Genomic DNA, 15652 nt, shown 5'->3' on the forward strand with positions numbered 1-15652 from the left:
CCAATTGAAATTATATACATGTATGTGTCGGATTGAATAGCTGTATTTAAAGTAACAAGTAGGTCTTTTATAAACCAAAAAGTGTAACATATAGACTCAAAATGATGTTTATCATAGGAATAAGAAGCACAAATTAACCACTATTTCAAAATTTTACTGAATAAAACCAGTAGAGTTAATGTAATTGTTGACCCTCTGCCTCTTATAGATAAACAAATTAAATTCTGGAGCTTGGTCATTATTTATAGGGTTCATGTCCATGGCCAGTACAGAGCTGCATTCCTGAGTGATTCGAATGGCCTCACAAAGGGGCAAGTCTGAAATTGTTGAATGAAGCTACTCCTTCACGGAACTGATTAATTTCAGCAAGTGATCTATAATCGGCTTGCATTCATTACTTTTGGCCGGGCAACAAACCACCATCTTGGATGTAGATCTAGATGGTTACAAATGCTACTTGTGCACTTGACCTCTGCGAATTTGTTTTTGCAAATCTTCCATTTATAGTAGCCAGGGGTTTTCAATGTATCCTTGTTTCAATGATAAACCTAAATAAGCTAATACTATTGATACTGTTACACGCCATCATACAAAAAAAACCTCTATCATTATCTACTGTGATTTGCTACTTATTTGTATGTCTTATGAACTGGTATTTAGTGTTGCTTATTGTATGTTAAGATAAGACATAAGAAAAAACTTTTTATCTATCCACACATAATGCAAATTCAGTCACGGACAAGAAAATAAAAAAGATTAAGAAAAAAAATATATGAAAAGTTCGGAGTATATACATTATATAAACCTTTACTATACTGGTTTGTACTGATGCTATAACGTAAAGTGCAGTGGCATAGGGTGATTGCACGACTAAGGAGAGTCACCGTTTGTACATGAATTTAGTGACATGGTGATATTTGGTGGTGATGTAATGTAAATGTGTTTTGTTAGGTGTTGCTGTGGAAGGTGTCCTGTGAGTTGCACACGATTCAATCTGCAGAGCATGGAGGAGAGAGCGGCTCCTCTGGTTATATCCAGTCTGAGGTTTGTAGGCCAGGAGACGCCACCGGGCCGCACAGGGCCTCGGGCGGCCGCGTCATCGGTCCAGGGCGTGGACCATCGTGGACTCACAAACGGCCGGAGGCGCTTGGCTCTACAGCCGGGGTTGCCAGGTATGAACCAAAAACCCACATTTTCTGTAAATTCTGACATAGTAGAAAAGAAAAACATTATATATTTTTTATTTCGTTAAATTTAAAAACAAATATATTGATTAGAAGTTTAATTGTAAGGGTTTGGTTGTGAAATAGTGTAATTGTGCCGGAGTGTATTATTCAGCACGTCATTTTACACTTCCTGAAAGGGGGACGGTAAGGGGAGGCGCTGGCAACCCTGCGCAAGGTTTCCTCCGCATCACGCAGGTCTGGTCACACACACTCCGGCGTGTTGTATCTACGCTTGTATCAGGTAAGTTCATATACGGAGCTCTCCTTTAACTAATCTTGCTAAAACATGGGCTTGAACTAAGCTTGGATTTATTTCATTGAATAGGTTCCGGTAAGAACTCTTCATTCTATCACATTGACGTTACCGTTAGTTAGCACATACTAGCCTGGGAGCTAGCAGCTAATAACATGGCGTAGGCCGAGAGGGCCGCTTTTGTTCTTGGGTCTGGGTGCGGTGGTGAAGGCGCTGCAGGCCCCGCACCCGGTCTGAAACAAACGAGGGCCCTCATTACTAATTCATCATGTCCTCTGTGGTCTCTTCTACATCAATCGATGCATCTAAACTTCAGAAATGTTTTCTAATTGGGAGTAGGAGCCGCTAAAGCTCGGCTTTGTTGTGTTGCTAGCTTCCCGAAACCAACTCGTCTGGTTCGCGCTTTTTGTTAAGTGGGCATCAGAGCCTTTGTGTTTTGAAAAAGCGGGGAACTGGTTATTAGCCACAGTTTCCCTGTTTCCTTCTCCCAGACCACGGGTCTCGTTCTCGCACGGACAATTCGGAAAACCGAAATTTCTTAAGATTTCGTACTTACAGGTTTTCCTCAATGAAAAGGCCTCAAGATGGCGCTGCTAACAAAATCACATACTCCTAGCACTACGTCCACGCTACAGACTCGAGAGACCATTGTGATCGCTCAAGAACGTGACCCCATTTTACCTTTCAGAGGGAAGATGGCGTTTTAAACGGCTTTTACGGCCCCGGCAAATTTCCAATTTTCACGTATGTTGCTCACGTGCAGCGAACCTCCAGAAATGTAGGCCAATGTTTCCCCATCAGAATGAAGAGTCAGTGTTTGGGGACTCAACGTGCAGGCAGATGTGAGACGTGGTTTATTTGAAAATCACCTTTTGCTGGTAGATGTTGTTGTGAGGCTGTGACAAAGAATGCTAGTTATATGGACAGAGCCAATATTCAGGATACGAATGTATGAGCTGACCCGATAAAGTTATGCCTGTTAATTTCCCACATGTATACTAGTTTTGTATTTCTCTTCAGGTAACACAACCAGCCATGGCAGACGAAGGATATGTTGTACGCATCAGGGGTCTCCCCTGGTCTTGCTCAGTGGACGAAGTACAGAGGTTTTTCGCAGGTTGGTTTTTTTAATGCACATATTTAGATCTAATTTGAAGGGAAAAACAAATTTGAAGTAGCTGGAAATGGTTTTAATGGGCATTTGTGTTTTTGAACCCTAGAAGCCGATTGTAAAGTCATCAACAATGGAGGAGGTGGAATCCACTTCACCTACACAAGAGAGGGGCGTCCCAGTGGAGAGGCATTTGTGGAGCTGGAGACAGAGGAGGACCTGAAGATTGCAGTGAAGAAAGACCGAGAAACTATGGGTCACAGATACGTGGAAGGTGTGTACAACTGCTTTACAGATAAATCCTTGGTAATGACTGTTTAGCTGTGATAACTGATTGCATTGTGTCCTGCAATATAGTTTTTAAATCCAACAACGTGGAGATGGACTGGGTCATGAAGCACACAGGGCCAAACTGTCCAGAGACAGCAGGAGATGGGCTCGTTCGGCTCCGAGGTCTCCCCTTTGGCTGCAGCAAAGAGGAGATAGTACAGTTTTTCTCAGGTAAGGTTAGATCTCGGTTCTGCGATTTAATAGGAAACTTCCTCAAAGTAGTAGCGGCAATTTAAACTTTTTGTTTTTCATGTTTCTTTTTTTGAATGTACACTAAATATGGCTCTGATTTACACAAAGGTCCATGTAACATGGGAGAATAATTACCTACTGTGTAATTTTGCATTACAAAAATGATATATGTTCTTGGATTGATGAACAGTGAGAAAATTATGCCGGAAAAGGAAGGCAGTTAAAATTTTATTGAGAAAATTTGAACACCTAATACTTAGTGTTTGTTCAAGGGGCAAATTTTATGCGAAAACACTTTTTCTATCTATGCCCATCATAACTATCTTGAACCCACTTTAATCACATTTTCTTTAAATGGGTCTGTTAGAAGTAAAACAGCTTAGCTACATTTTAAGCTGTCAGTGCCTAATGGTAATTTGCTAATAATGGAATGGGTCCCCTTCCTCACTGATATGAAAGTCTCTAACCCCATTTGTCTTGTTCCCCATCTCCTCACACCCTTGTCTTTTTAATAATTTTTCCCGTTGATGTTCCAAATGTTATATGAGCTTCTTATGGACGAACAGTAATCAGACTCATGTCACCCACCAGGATCTTTTTCTCTCTTCATCAACACACCAATACTAGCCCGATCTCCCACACAGTGCCCTTTTCCATATTTCTTCCTCTATCCTCTCATTCCTTTCTACCCCAAAATCCAGTAAATGTAAGTCGTTGTTAAAGGCCAGTCACTGGTTTAAATCTTGAACTGGTATGTGTGATGATTGTGTAGAGTTTTCCATAAGTTTGATATCTCTCTCTTTAGAGAAACTTCTCTCTGTGATTGGGAATGTGATTTAATGTGTCCCCTGCTGGGGTTATCTGTCCTTGGGTTGAAGGGTTGGAAATCGTGCCAAATGGGATAACATTGCCGGTGGACATCCAGGGGAGGAGTACGGGGGAGGCCTTCGTGCAGTTTGCTTCACAGGATATAGCTGAAAAGGCTCTAAAGAAACACAAGGAAAGAATAGGGCACAGGTGGGGATGGTTGGTTGGTTGGCTGGATAAGTTGCTTTTCTTATGGTGTGCACCTTCAACATCAAAACCAAATGCAAATCTGACTATACAATAATCTTGGCTTATTCAAGCATATATGTAATATTTACCACAAATCCATACACTTATTGCCATGTTAGTTCCATATAGACCACACATTCACAATGTCCTGTGGGAACACAAGCTTGCTTGGGCACCATTCTTATTTTATACATGTATATTTTTAAAGTCATCCCCAATTTGAGTACATGTTTAATTTTGAGAACATATGATGCCTCCGCACTAAACATGAGTCCAGGCTGATAAATGGTAAGGAGTCTCCCTGGTGGTAAAATCAGAGGGCTACTGCACACAAGGATCTGGGGCCCACTGTCACAGGTAATGCATAGAGTGGGTTGCAGAAGGGCTGGTGCCCTCTCAACCCCTCTGAAATCAGAACTATGGCTGTCATGGCAAGGACACAGGATGCTACATCACAACACACTGAATCAGATCTGTAAATCGCTTCAGGTAACCATGAGAAAAGGGTAAAAGTAATTTAGGCCCAGTAAATAAGTTGATTCCTTGAATCTATTTCATTAACAACTTTCATTAATTCCTCAAAAGATATAACCACCTATGGACTACACCATGACAGCATCTAAATAGCCCAGTTTCATCAGTATTGAGCAAATGCACTATCGATCCATTCTACATGCCCTAAATGTGGTGTCTATATGCTCTTAGGTACATTGAGATCTTCAAGAGTAGCCGCGCTGAAGTGCGGACCCACTATGAACCCCAGCGAAAACCAATGGGCATGCAGAGACCTGGCCCCTATGACCGGCCCTCAGGTGGTCGTGGCTACAACATGATGGGCCGAGGGGGATCTTATGACAGAATGCGTCGTGGAGGAGGATATGGAGGAGGTGGGTGACAAAATCACATCTGCTGATCAATTAACCTGTGCACTTGTTTTAAATTATCACTCACCCTTCGTACCTTCATGCTAACTCTGCACAGAAATAAGATTAGGATGTAAAGTCCCCATAAGACTTTGTGTTAATCTTCCTAATGTATATCCAGGTGTATCGGACGGACGGTATGGAGATGGCGGTGGTGGTGGTGGCGGCGGTGGTGGTGGCGGCGGCGGCGGAGGCTCTTCCTTCCAGAGTACAACAGGCCACTGTGTCCACATGAGGGGGCTACCGTACAGAGCCTCAGAGACAGACATCTACAATGTAAGACAGAAGAATAACTACAAAACAGATGCACTGCTCAATTCCAATCTACTCGATGCAGGCTGCAGGTGGACAGCAATTTAGCACGAGTTAATCCTTTGTTGTGTTTGCATTTCTTAGTTTTTCTCACCATTGAATCCGGTGCGGGTCCATATTGAGATCGGGCCCGATGGCAGAGTAACCGGGGAGGCAGATGTAGAGTTTGCAACACACGAGGATGCTGTGGCAGCTATGTCCAAAGACAAAGCAAACATGCGTGAGTTACGAATGTCTGTCTTTACTTCAACCCTATATAGCAGTATTTGCTATTCAGTGTCACTCACTCCCTTTTTCTGTCCCCCCAGAGCATCGATACGTGGAGCTGTTTTTGAACTCAACAGCAGGTGGCAGTAATGGCGCTTATGGCAGCCAGATGATGGGTGGCATGGGTGAGCATTTGTTTGAAATGTCTTGAAAATAGTTGCCTCTGTTATTTGTTAGGTATTCTATAAGCTCTGATAAGAAAAAGCACATCATTATAAAACAAGTGTATTTCCTAGTTATTTAATGTCTCCTTACACCTGATATGATTTTTCCTCTCCATAGGTAACCAGTCGTCTTACAGCAGTGGCCAGCTGAGCTCAGGGTACTCTGGGGGATACAGCAGCCAAGGAAACATGGGCGGTTACAATGACTATAGTGAGTGTCAGCTCTGTTACAACAGGATTTGTCCACATTCACCCTGAATCAGAACCTTTCCTGCTCTTAAGTATTGATATATAATAGCAAAAAAGCCTTGGCAGGTTTTTATCTAAGGGCACAAGTGCAGGATTTTGTTTGTTCTTGAACTCCCCGGTCCTATAGTATGTATTCTCTTTCTCTTGTTAGGTAACCAGGGCGGCATGGGAAGCAGTTACTACGGCGGCAGCGGAGGAGGAGGAAGCAGAGGCTCCATGAATGGACTGGGTGGGGGATGGGGAATGTAGATTTTTTTTCTCCCCCTTAATTTGATGTTTCTTTTTAACTCAGCAATTTGCTGGAAGGACTGGAAATGTAAGTCACCTATTAAAACGTTAGGGTCAGGTGAGGCTGTTCTGAAAATACTGAGCGGTAGGGTTTGTATTTGTTTTTTTTAAGTGGATGATCTTCAGACCGAAGCGAGATCATCTTGTGTCAAGAAGTTTGTCGGAAGCACTGTTCGTCTTCCCCAATACTCAGTTTTCAGATCTCACAGAAAATCTGCTTTAAAATTTTGATACCAGGAAATGTGTTCTTTGTGTTTATTCACCCAACACCTGGCTGTTCCTCAAGGTTAACTCATCCTGTCCCGGTGGCTTTACCATCATTTTCAATGTCTGAGTGCATGAACAAAACAAATCTGTTCTGGTAGCTTATGTTTTGACCTCGTTTCATCTTCTAGCTTTTAATTTCCAATTAAAGTGTTAATCTGAATTTGAAACTTCACATGGTCGGAGCATGTTTTGTTTTCTAAAGGTGTGACTGTTGATGGAGCACTTTGTCTGGATGAGGGCTGTATCAACAGCATGTGCATTTGGAATCTGCTGACATGTAGGTTTCTACTTCAAATGTTATTTGTATTTCCTGTGCACAACTTGAATAAACTAGTCTGGAATATCTAATTGAAACACACATTTCAAAAAAGGTTTTATTAATTTTTATCAAATGTCTAGATATAAAATTGTCACCATTCCTCAAATTAAGAAAATGGCTTTATTTTGTGACAATCCACAAAAACCATGTTATAATACATTCTAAAATATTCAGATTTGTTAACATTCTACAGTCATTTACATAGTTTTGCATGAGGCAACAGCCATAGAAATTAAGATGAAATGTTGATGTACACAAGTTCTCTGTAAACCAGCAACACCAGTGACCCTCAACTAAAGCAGAACACCAGCAGTATCATTCAAGAGACGTCAACATAAACTACACACTTTTGATAACTTTATCAAGCCAGTGCCAAAATGTGAAACCTGTTAATCCAGCCAGAAAATATTAAATAATGAAACTATATCAAGTCTGCACAAACTTAATTAGCTCATCCTATCACTGTTAAAGGTGGCCCGCAATGAAGCACTCTGTTTTCACACATGCTCTGGATATTATAGGTATGTGAGAACGCAAACGTCTGAGTCGGTTGCTTAGAACACTTTCAGAACTTTTCCTGTCAGCCCCTGGTGAAATGTCCCAAGTGAGCTTGTGTGACAATAGAGCAGGAAAATGCACTGGAAGCAATAAAGACAAAACTGAAAAAAAAAAAACTAAACACCTCCAGGGGAAAAAAAAGACAAGCAATACATGAAGAAGACGCAGAAGAAGTCAGCGTCTCTTTCAAAGCTGTTGACAATTTGAATTTGCAGTCTGTTAGTGTCCTTCCTCTAACATGCTCTACACGATCTTATCTCCTCCTGCGTTCTTCACGCTTGAAAACAGCTCGACAGAATCGTGCTGAATTTCAGGTTAAGTGGAAATTGAACATATCCAATTCCCTAAAGACTTGACATTTTTTTAACATTCATAATTTAAAAACAATGATAGTGGATGAGCATGTGGTCAGTAGAGGGCGCTCATAGATACACGTGACACTCGTTTGTGTTTTGTCAGGAGCCTTTGGAGCTTCTTTGTAGCAGGAGGGCGTTGCACACGTCGCACACCCGCACAGGCCGAGGGTAGGAAGGTAAGGCCAGTTCATTGCTGGAGCAGTTGCTGCAGTAGATGTCCCCGCAGTTTCTGCAGTGGTGCTGCCAACACAAATATACATCACCACTTTTAAATGACTGGTGGTCCACAATACAGAGAAGGAATACATGAGATGCAATAAGAAAGAAGCCTACCTTTCTGCGTGAGATGGAGAACTCCTTCAGGCACTGTTTGCATTGAGTGGCTTCATCATCCTTCAGCCAAGCGTGGCCCTGATGCAAGCAATGAAAGGACAAGACAAGGTTTCCCATGATGTTTTCAGATCTTACAGAATCAATAATAAAAGTGCACCATCCACACCATCACATTTTACCTTTAGGGCTTTGTTGACCTCCTTGAAATCCTCCATACTGAGTTTAGACCTTTGATACAGATGAATGCAACATAAGAAAATATAATAACATAGACCAATAAAAAAGATGAGGTCAAAAGCACTCACTGGCTGAGATGTTGTCCCATCTCCTGTAGAGCCTGTTCCTGTTGCTCGCACCTCTGCTGCAGCTGCTGCTTCTCCTGCTTCAACTCCTGCAGCTCCTGCATCATCAGTCCACAGGAAACAAACCATAGGATCACAGCAGTCCATGGATTTATCAAGTATTAGCTAATTTTAGAAAAACCTGAATAGGATATAAAATGTATCACTCAGGCTGTTGAACCAATAACTACAGCAGTAAAACAAATTAGCAGGTTTGAGATGGAACCCAAAAATTAAAACAAAACTGGCAAGTGAGCAAACGTATCTGATGTGTATATGGACTTTTCATTATAGTATAAAAAGGTTTTCATAATTCCTAATCCACCTCCAGCCTTAACTGGCACCAACCCTGGTTTGTGTGACACTGACCGTGTGCAGGCCTTGCACTTGTTGCAGCTGTGTTCGGAGCTCCATGCTGTTGTCCTGTTCCCTCTGCAGAGCTTTTTGCAAACCTTGTCTCTGTTCCCTCTCAGTGCGCAGCTCCTTCTCCAAACCCAGTCTGTGCATAGAACAGGACATGGGATCTTAAGTTGAGCATACAATAACTATAGAGGACCCATTTATTAAAATAACCATTTAAAGATTGGAAAACCGAGTTTTTACACCAGCTACTTAAGAAAACTATTTGATTTATTCAGATTAAAAAAATATTCTTATTTCCTATGACAATTTATCTTAAAATAAAACACACACTGATAGAGACACAAATATTTGGTCTAGTAGCCTTTTCAAGGACATTTAGGCATGGGAACTGGTGAAGACAGGGATCGAAACATCTGCTGGTTAGTGGACTGGTTTTCTAAAAGTGTCTATAATGTGTTAAGGACCTGTAAGATTTTTGAATGTGAATGAGTGTGTCACTGTTTGACCTGGGTAGTGACATTCCTTTCCCCTAATAAGGCCAATTAACAGGAAAACTTAATGGTTGTAATGTTATTCCTCTGTATAATCTGTCATTTTTTTAGTTTGTGAATGTATGCTACATAAACTTTTTCCTCTTAACCTTTGTGTATCCAGGTCGGTCAGTTGTTTCTGGAGATCATCTACTTTTCCCTCCAGCTCCACTCGCATGTCTTTGTCAGACTGGTCGCTCTGTTTGCGCTCCTGCTCCGAGGTCTGGAGTCTGTGGCCCCCAAAAGACCGAAAAGCAGAACAGTTGTTAAGGAAAAAAGTCATTATAAAACACACATAAACTCATGTGCACACATACACATACCTCTGCTCTAGTTCCACCATTGATTTCTCCATTTCATTCATCCTCTCCTCAAGCTGCACAGCCTCTGCCTTCTTTCTTTCTGCTTCTCGTTGCGAGTCCTAAAGAGTCACATAAGCTGAATAAACATGGGTTCTGTCTGAGTGGATGTACAAGTGAGAGAAATGCCCGTGGGTCTACCTGAGCTTTGTGGACCATTTGCAGGTTAAGCGTCTTGACCTGGTCGAGCTGAAGTCGCAGGGCTGCCAGCGCGTCCTGTTTCTCATGCGTGTCCTTCTCCAGCAACTTCATGGCCACCTCCATCTCCTGCTTAAACCCCACCTGCAGCTCCAACTCACGCTCCAGCTCCTGATATCACACATTGTCGGAACACAAACAACACAAGTCTAATTCACTTCTGCAGTCTGTGAAACCTCTGTTGACAAGGAACTGACGCTGCTTTGAGACATGCACTGATGCCAGACATCTTCCTGACATTTTCCAAATGGGCTGTAAGTGAGAATGCGAATGACCAAGTCAACCAGTTCAGACATTTTTCGGAACTTTTCCTGCCAGCCTCCTTGTAAAGTGTCTGAGTGGGTCTGTGTAAGACTACGTCAGGAAAATTCACAGTGAGCGAATGGGATGTTGATGTTTCTAACACGGCGTACGCAAAATTGGAAAAAGCTAAAAGAATACAAATATCTCAGGAAGAAAAAGTGTCCTGTTGGAATGACAATGAGATTTGAGAGCTGTTGACGATAAGGGCTGACGCTGGCTCTCTTTCATTCATGCATTTCTAATACATGAATAAATGATAGGGTGGAGGCTAACTTGTAAATTGCTCTAATCCCCGTCTCATGCTCATCAAGTATCTTCTGCCTTCACCACATCCTCCCAAGAAGCAACACAGAGCAGCTGAGTCACATTTCACTAGAACATCCCCGTTATATTCTCGTCCTCTAGCTGTTGAAAACTGACCTGGCGAATGTTTTTTTCCTCCTTATACTGCTTCCACACCACATTATACATCTCATCCAGGCCCTGGCGGGTCTGTTTGTATGTCTCCAGCTCCACCTGGCTGTCCTGAAGAGCTGCCTGAAAAGAGAAAAGAATGAAACATACAGTTTGTATGTTATTTATTTATGGAGCGGTTGAGCTAGCCACAGTTCCTTTTCAGACCTCTTCCTTTTTCTGGCTGCACTGCAGGATTGAGTCATTGTGTTTTCTCAGCTGCTCCTGTTCCTCCCGCAGAGAGTTGATTCTGTCCGTCGCTGCCGTCAGCTGAGAGAAAGAAAAACAAACAGTCGTGAGCCAGGTGAAAAACACACAATCCAGGGCAAACAGCTGCTGCCACTCCAAGTAATCACACAACAGTTTGCACACAGTTCCTCTGACCTCCTCCACGAGTTTGTAGTTGGTCTTCTCGATAGAGTCCATCTTAGCCTGAAGGTCAGTGACGGTGCCGCTCAAGTTACGATTCAACTCCTCAATGTAGTGCTTCTGATCCAATATGGCTGTCATCTTTACATCACTAACAGAGACAGAGGGTTTGATAGGCAAAAGATTTGTTTGAAATCCAATGATTATCATGCAGGAGATGAACAAAACAGGAAGACACCCAGTGTGGATAAGAGGCTCAGTCCACTTACTCTTTTTGAGTCTCACTGTTGGCTGGATCTTTCAGGTAAAGGGAAAAGTCAATGACTCCCACCTAAATGGGAAAGAGAAACCAGTCACTGTGTGCCCAGATCCACCTGTTTCTCCAAGAGAAGATGAGGTGTGGGACTGCTGGGATGAGTCGGCCCTAAGCACTCACCTGAGAGTCAAGATCCTCCCCTTTAATACAGAGATTTGCATCAATTACGTTGAGGCCCACCAGCAGTCCCCCAATGACCGCCCCTTCCTCCTCCATCATCAACGCTCCAGAGTCATAAAACTCACTAGAACATGGGAAAACAGACATGGAATGATCTGCAAGTAGTCAGGGTAAAATGCTTGGTGCTTAACCTGCACAACTGATACGTCTAAGGCCCTCTTCAGACCCGGCATAAACATCCTTCTTGAGAGATCTCACAAGGTGTGTCCTGAATATCTCCTGTGACCACTTGAAATCAAATGTCAATTCACCGCTCAAAATGCAAATAAGCACGACTTTAAATATCGCCAATTATTGTTGTTTTGAGTTTATAGATGTGTCAGATAACAGTGTTTTGTGTGTGTCGGCAAGAGAGAGATTGTGGCTGATTACAAATCGGTGTGTGGACCATTGAAAGGTAAAAGTGTGGATGACTTGTAGCGGTACAGGGATGTCAGCTGAGTCTGCGGTTCTTAGAATGTGGTCCAGGACGTGTTTACGTTCAGAAAGCGAAAAGGATGTGGCATGCATCCCAGATGCGGCCTCTCCATGTGGTTTGAGTTATCAGAACTCAGGACGCATTGAGGAGGCATTTGGGTGACTTCAGTCACCACTTGTGATAGGATCGATCAGGATAGATGTTAATCGCAGGTCTGAAATGGGTCTAGCTAACCTCAGGAGGTCCTTGCGGTCCAGCAAAGCTTTCATATAGTCAGCTACTTTCTTCTGCATGAGCGCCAAATGTAGCCAAGCCCTTCCTCTACCCAAACCGGTCCTGAAAGAGAATAAATGAATATATAACAGGTGTTAAGCATATACCTCACATTGTAGAATTACTGAACAACTTTGTGCAGTAGCATACCTAATGCTGGGCATGTCTCGTGCACTTGTTGCAATGTTAACGGACTCTGGACACAACCTCTCAACCAGTTCCAGGGGTCCCCATATGGACTTGTTCTGACCAATGAAAGACTTCTTGGCTGAAAAAAGAGTCAATTTCATTTATATAGCACATTTGAAAACAACCAATTGTTGTACAAAAAAAGAAGACAATGCAAAATTTAAAAAGAGCATTAACAAGCATAAAATAAGCATACAAATGCTATGATGTGGAGTTTGGTCTTAAATATATGTACAAAAGGAGAGCACTGTTCCAAAGTTTGGGGGGCACCTCCAGTGAATCAATGTTACCTCCCCCATATTGTGACATAACCGGAAAATATAAATAAATTCTGTTCCCTGGTCTGTCTCACCTTTCAGGCCATGTTTGAGGCAATGCTCCAGGACGACAAAGAACTGCTGCAGGGGAGGGTACTCTGAGTCCAGCGTCCTGCCCAGACTCAAGGAGGACTGAATCAACACTTTGATGCTCAGCTTCATCATGCTGAGGAGGTTGGACCTCTCTATGGCCGTGGGGTCTTTGGGGGGCAGGACTGGAACAGATGCAATGTAACTGGGATCAGTCAAACAAACGCTAAACGTGGTAGGGATATCAGAAACAACCCATAAACACTACAAGTAGTGATAAACACAAAGTGCGAACATAACCCGTAAAATCTGGTTTTCACTCGTGAGGTCACATGACCTGACAGCTGACAGCAGAGAGGAAGTCACGCAGATCGACCCTGACTGTGATGTTTTTAAAAACTTTGGTTCAATAGAAAGTACTAACTTGGGTATCAAATGTTAACAAACAGTCGCAGCGTACCAGGAAGTTTTTTAGAAGTAGGACTGAGTCCATTTTCCGGCTCCTTCTCCGTCGGGGAGCTCGCAGCGGATCCCAGAGAATGACTCCTCTGGCCGGCAGCGTAGCTCACCCCGCTGGTAATCGTCTCCGTGGCCTTCCGAGCCAGTGACAGGATGGGGGCCGACCAGTTGCTCTCTGCCGCCGCCGGAGTCGGCTTCTCCGCCGGGCCCGGCGCATCGCGGCCGTCTGAGTCGCTGTCGGTCTCTGCTGCAGAAGCTCGGGGCTCGTGTAGCTGTAGATCAGTGTCATCGTCCCCTGCAGCTGTGTTTACTTCCTCCGACTCGTCGGCCATGTTTGTGCCCCCTCCCCTACGCCCCAGTGCTCATGTGACCAGAGGAGACGAATCAGGCATGTCATTCGAGCTTATTTCTTCTTCTATAGATTTGGGCTTTTGGCGGTTAGTCAGTTAGTTCAGGAGTTTGTTACCGCCACCTATGGACAGAAGTATTCTCCAACGCCAAGGGGGTCATGCTTTCTCTGTTTTGTCTGTAAATGAGCAGCATTATTCGAAATCTACCGGACGGATTCCCACCAAACTTAGTGGAAATATGCAATATTGGTCAGGAGAGAACATATTAATTTGGTGGGGATGTGAACAAGGGGGCGGATCCAGGATTTTGTTTTGTTGGAAATTACGAGATAGGAGTATCTCTTTTTGACATTGTCCACAATTTCTTACAGAATAATTAAAAAAAACTTGATGAAAAAATGTCATCATGTTTATAGGATTGATATTTAGGGCCAAAGCACTGACAGGCACTAACAGACATAACAGGATTATTATTTTTCAGGAACATTTATTGGCTTTTGAGCTCTTTAACATGCTCAAACAATTACCAAAATTTGCAGAAAATTTGAAAGTGGTAAAAATTTACTTTTCATTTATTTTCTGTTATTTATTTTTCAAAAAAAATGTTTTTACCTCCTGCGCACAAGTGGACCACGCACTTCCTGTGCAGTTTATATATATGTTTATATATTTTTTTTAATATATTTTAATGTAAGATATTGTGTAATGAATAGTCGGTTAAAGTCCAGACAATTTTAGGGGCTCAGTATCGAGCCAAGGACTCTTCAACATGCAGATGAGAAAGCCTGGTCGATCTCCAACAAGCAGGTTGGGGGTTCAACCTTATTGTTGGAAAACGACCAATTCTACCCATCAGGCTGGTAGTACAGCTGATTTCAGACTCTTTTGATATATTTAATTATATATTTGTATTACTTTTAATAGCTTACAATTTTGTCTACCTGTGTGTGCAGCTGTATACAGTCCAACAGTTCTTGGGGATGCATGAAAGTTTGCATGTGTATGTTGGGGGGCGCCAATCTGAAATCTCGCCTATAGGGCCCTGCCATGAGAAACTAAGCACAGTAAGAAGATGGAAAAAGTATTGTTTGTGTGTCTGTGTCATTCTATGCTGCTTTGGAGACACATTTCAGAGAACACCATTGTATTTTTCTACTTTACTACATATATCTGACAGCCTTACTTAAAGTTACCTTTGTATTTTTGTATTTTAGAAACTGGATGATTAACATGCTTTAAAAACCTATTGTTAGAGAATAAACCAGTTTCCAACCTTGGCCTATGATGCCTTACAAGAATCACAGTGTGAGACACACTTAATTTAATATAATTCAGAAAATTCATGCAAAACCTTCTAGGTTATATTGGGTGATCGAATAAATTACATATTGTTCCCATCAACTAGCACAAGGAGTACGGGTCACTCATTATTCATTAATCAAATCAAACCTCAGGCCTCTTGAACTTTTATCATGAACCTGTCTGGATCTAATGGACTTTAAAACATTTGTATGTTGTTTTATAAAGGGGATGTCGCATTTGCTCTACTGGCTGCCTTTCTAGTTTTTTTTAAATGAATGCCCCCATAAAAATTCTATAAAAACTGGCCCATAGTTGAATGTAATTCCTGATTCCTGGTACTGACCTTTTACCACCAAGTGGTTTTACTACCTATATTATCAGCGGTCGAAAAAAAACTAACAGCTAGGTGTAGATGAAGGACCATTGGAGGTTTGCAGAAATTAGAATGAGCTTTAGAGGTGCTGGTAGATTTTATTAGCTTTGCACAGAACAAGGCCTTTGACCCTGTTTTCTGTCCTTATGCTCATCTAAAGGCCACCAATAACTCAATTTCAAATCTTTTTGCTTGTGATGCTTGATTTTTCCTCAAAAATTTTTGCGGTGCAGTTCTGACAAGAAAGCTCCTTATGTCATATATATTATTTTGTGTCATTCAACTCAACAGTTCGGCCATGCATTCAAAGATTGTGCAGTATATA

The 15652-nt window shown here is 42.3% G+C and overlaps 2 protein-coding genes across 2 annotated transcripts; one reads left to right on the plus strand and one right to left on the minus strand.

Annotated features, from left to right (window-relative positions):
• The first annotated feature begins 1387 nt into the window (after window positions 1-1387).
• On the plus strand, window positions 1388-6992 carry LOC133958868 (heterogeneous nuclear ribonucleoprotein H-like). Its single transcript, XM_062393886.1, has 11 exons — window positions 1388-1467; window positions 2500-2596; window positions 2700-2864; window positions 2948-3091; window positions 3991-4129; window positions 4874-5055; window positions 5213-5367; window positions 5488-5623; window positions 5712-5795; window positions 5953-6045; window positions 6235-6992. The coding sequence occupies exons 2-11, from the start codon at window positions 2515-2517 to the stop codon at window positions 6330-6332; spliced, it is 1278 nt and encodes a 425-aa protein (XP_062249870.1). The 5' UTR covers window positions 1388-1467; window positions 2500-2514; the 3' UTR covers window positions 6333-6992.
• A 66-nt stretch (window positions 6993-7058) lies between these two features.
• Window positions 7059-13659, minus strand: rufy1 (RUN and FYVE domain containing 1). Its single transcript, XM_062393885.1, has 17 exons — window positions 13304-13659; window positions 12849-13028; window positions 12458-12575; window positions 12269-12370; window positions 11557-11680; window positions 11390-11451; window positions 11136-11271; window positions 10920-11021; window positions 10719-10835; window positions 9939-10106; window positions 9762-9859; window positions 9549-9668; window positions 8915-9044; window positions 8510-8604; window positions 8384-8432; window positions 8205-8282; window positions 7059-8111 (listed from the first exon to the last, which is right to left on the minus strand). The coding sequence occupies exons 1-17, from the start codon at window positions 13632-13634 to the stop codon at window positions 7971-7973; spliced, it is 2151 nt and encodes a 716-aa protein (XP_062249869.1). The 5' UTR covers window positions 13635-13659; the 3' UTR covers window positions 7059-7970.
• Between the last annotated feature and the right edge of the window lie 1993 nt (window positions 13660-15652).

This window comes from Platichthys flesus, chromosome 8 (assembly GCF_949316205.1).
Source record: "Platichthys flesus chromosome 8, fPlaFle2.1, whole genome shotgun sequence".
In the NCBI taxonomy this organism is placed as follows: Eukaryota; Metazoa; Chordata; class Actinopteri; order Pleuronectiformes; family Pleuronectidae; genus Platichthys; species Platichthys flesus.

What these genes read in the sequence shown, in the direction of transcription:
- rufy1 (XM_062393885.1), bottom strand. Translation starts at nt 13,634, where the DNA reads ATGGCCGACGAGTCGGAGGAAGTAAACACAGCTGCAGGGGACGATGAC. An exon ending in CGAGACATGCCCAGCATTAG is followed by an intron (nt 12,371 to 12,457) that starts GTATGCTACTGC and finishes ATTCTCTTTCAG; the next exon opens with GACCGGTTTGGGTAGAGGAA. An exon ending in AGGTCAACAAAGCCCTAAAG is followed by an intron (nt 8,283 to 8,383) that starts GTAAAATGTGAT and finishes TGCTTGCATCAG; the next exon opens with GGCCACGCTTGGCTGAAGGA.
- LOC133958868 (XM_062393886.1), top strand. Translation starts at nt 2,515, where the DNA reads ATGGCAGACGAAGGATATGTTGTACGCATCAGGGGTCTCCCCTGGTCT. An exon ending in GGGTCACAGATACGTGGAAG is followed by an intron (nt 2,865 to 2,947) that starts GTGTGTACAACT and finishes CCTGCAATATAG; the next exon opens with TTTTTAAATCCAACAACGTG. An exon ending in GATAGTACAGTTTTTCTCAG is followed by an intron (nt 3,092 to 3,990) that starts GTAAGGTTAGAT and finishes CTTGGGTTGAAG; the next exon opens with GGTTGGAAATCGTGCCAAAT.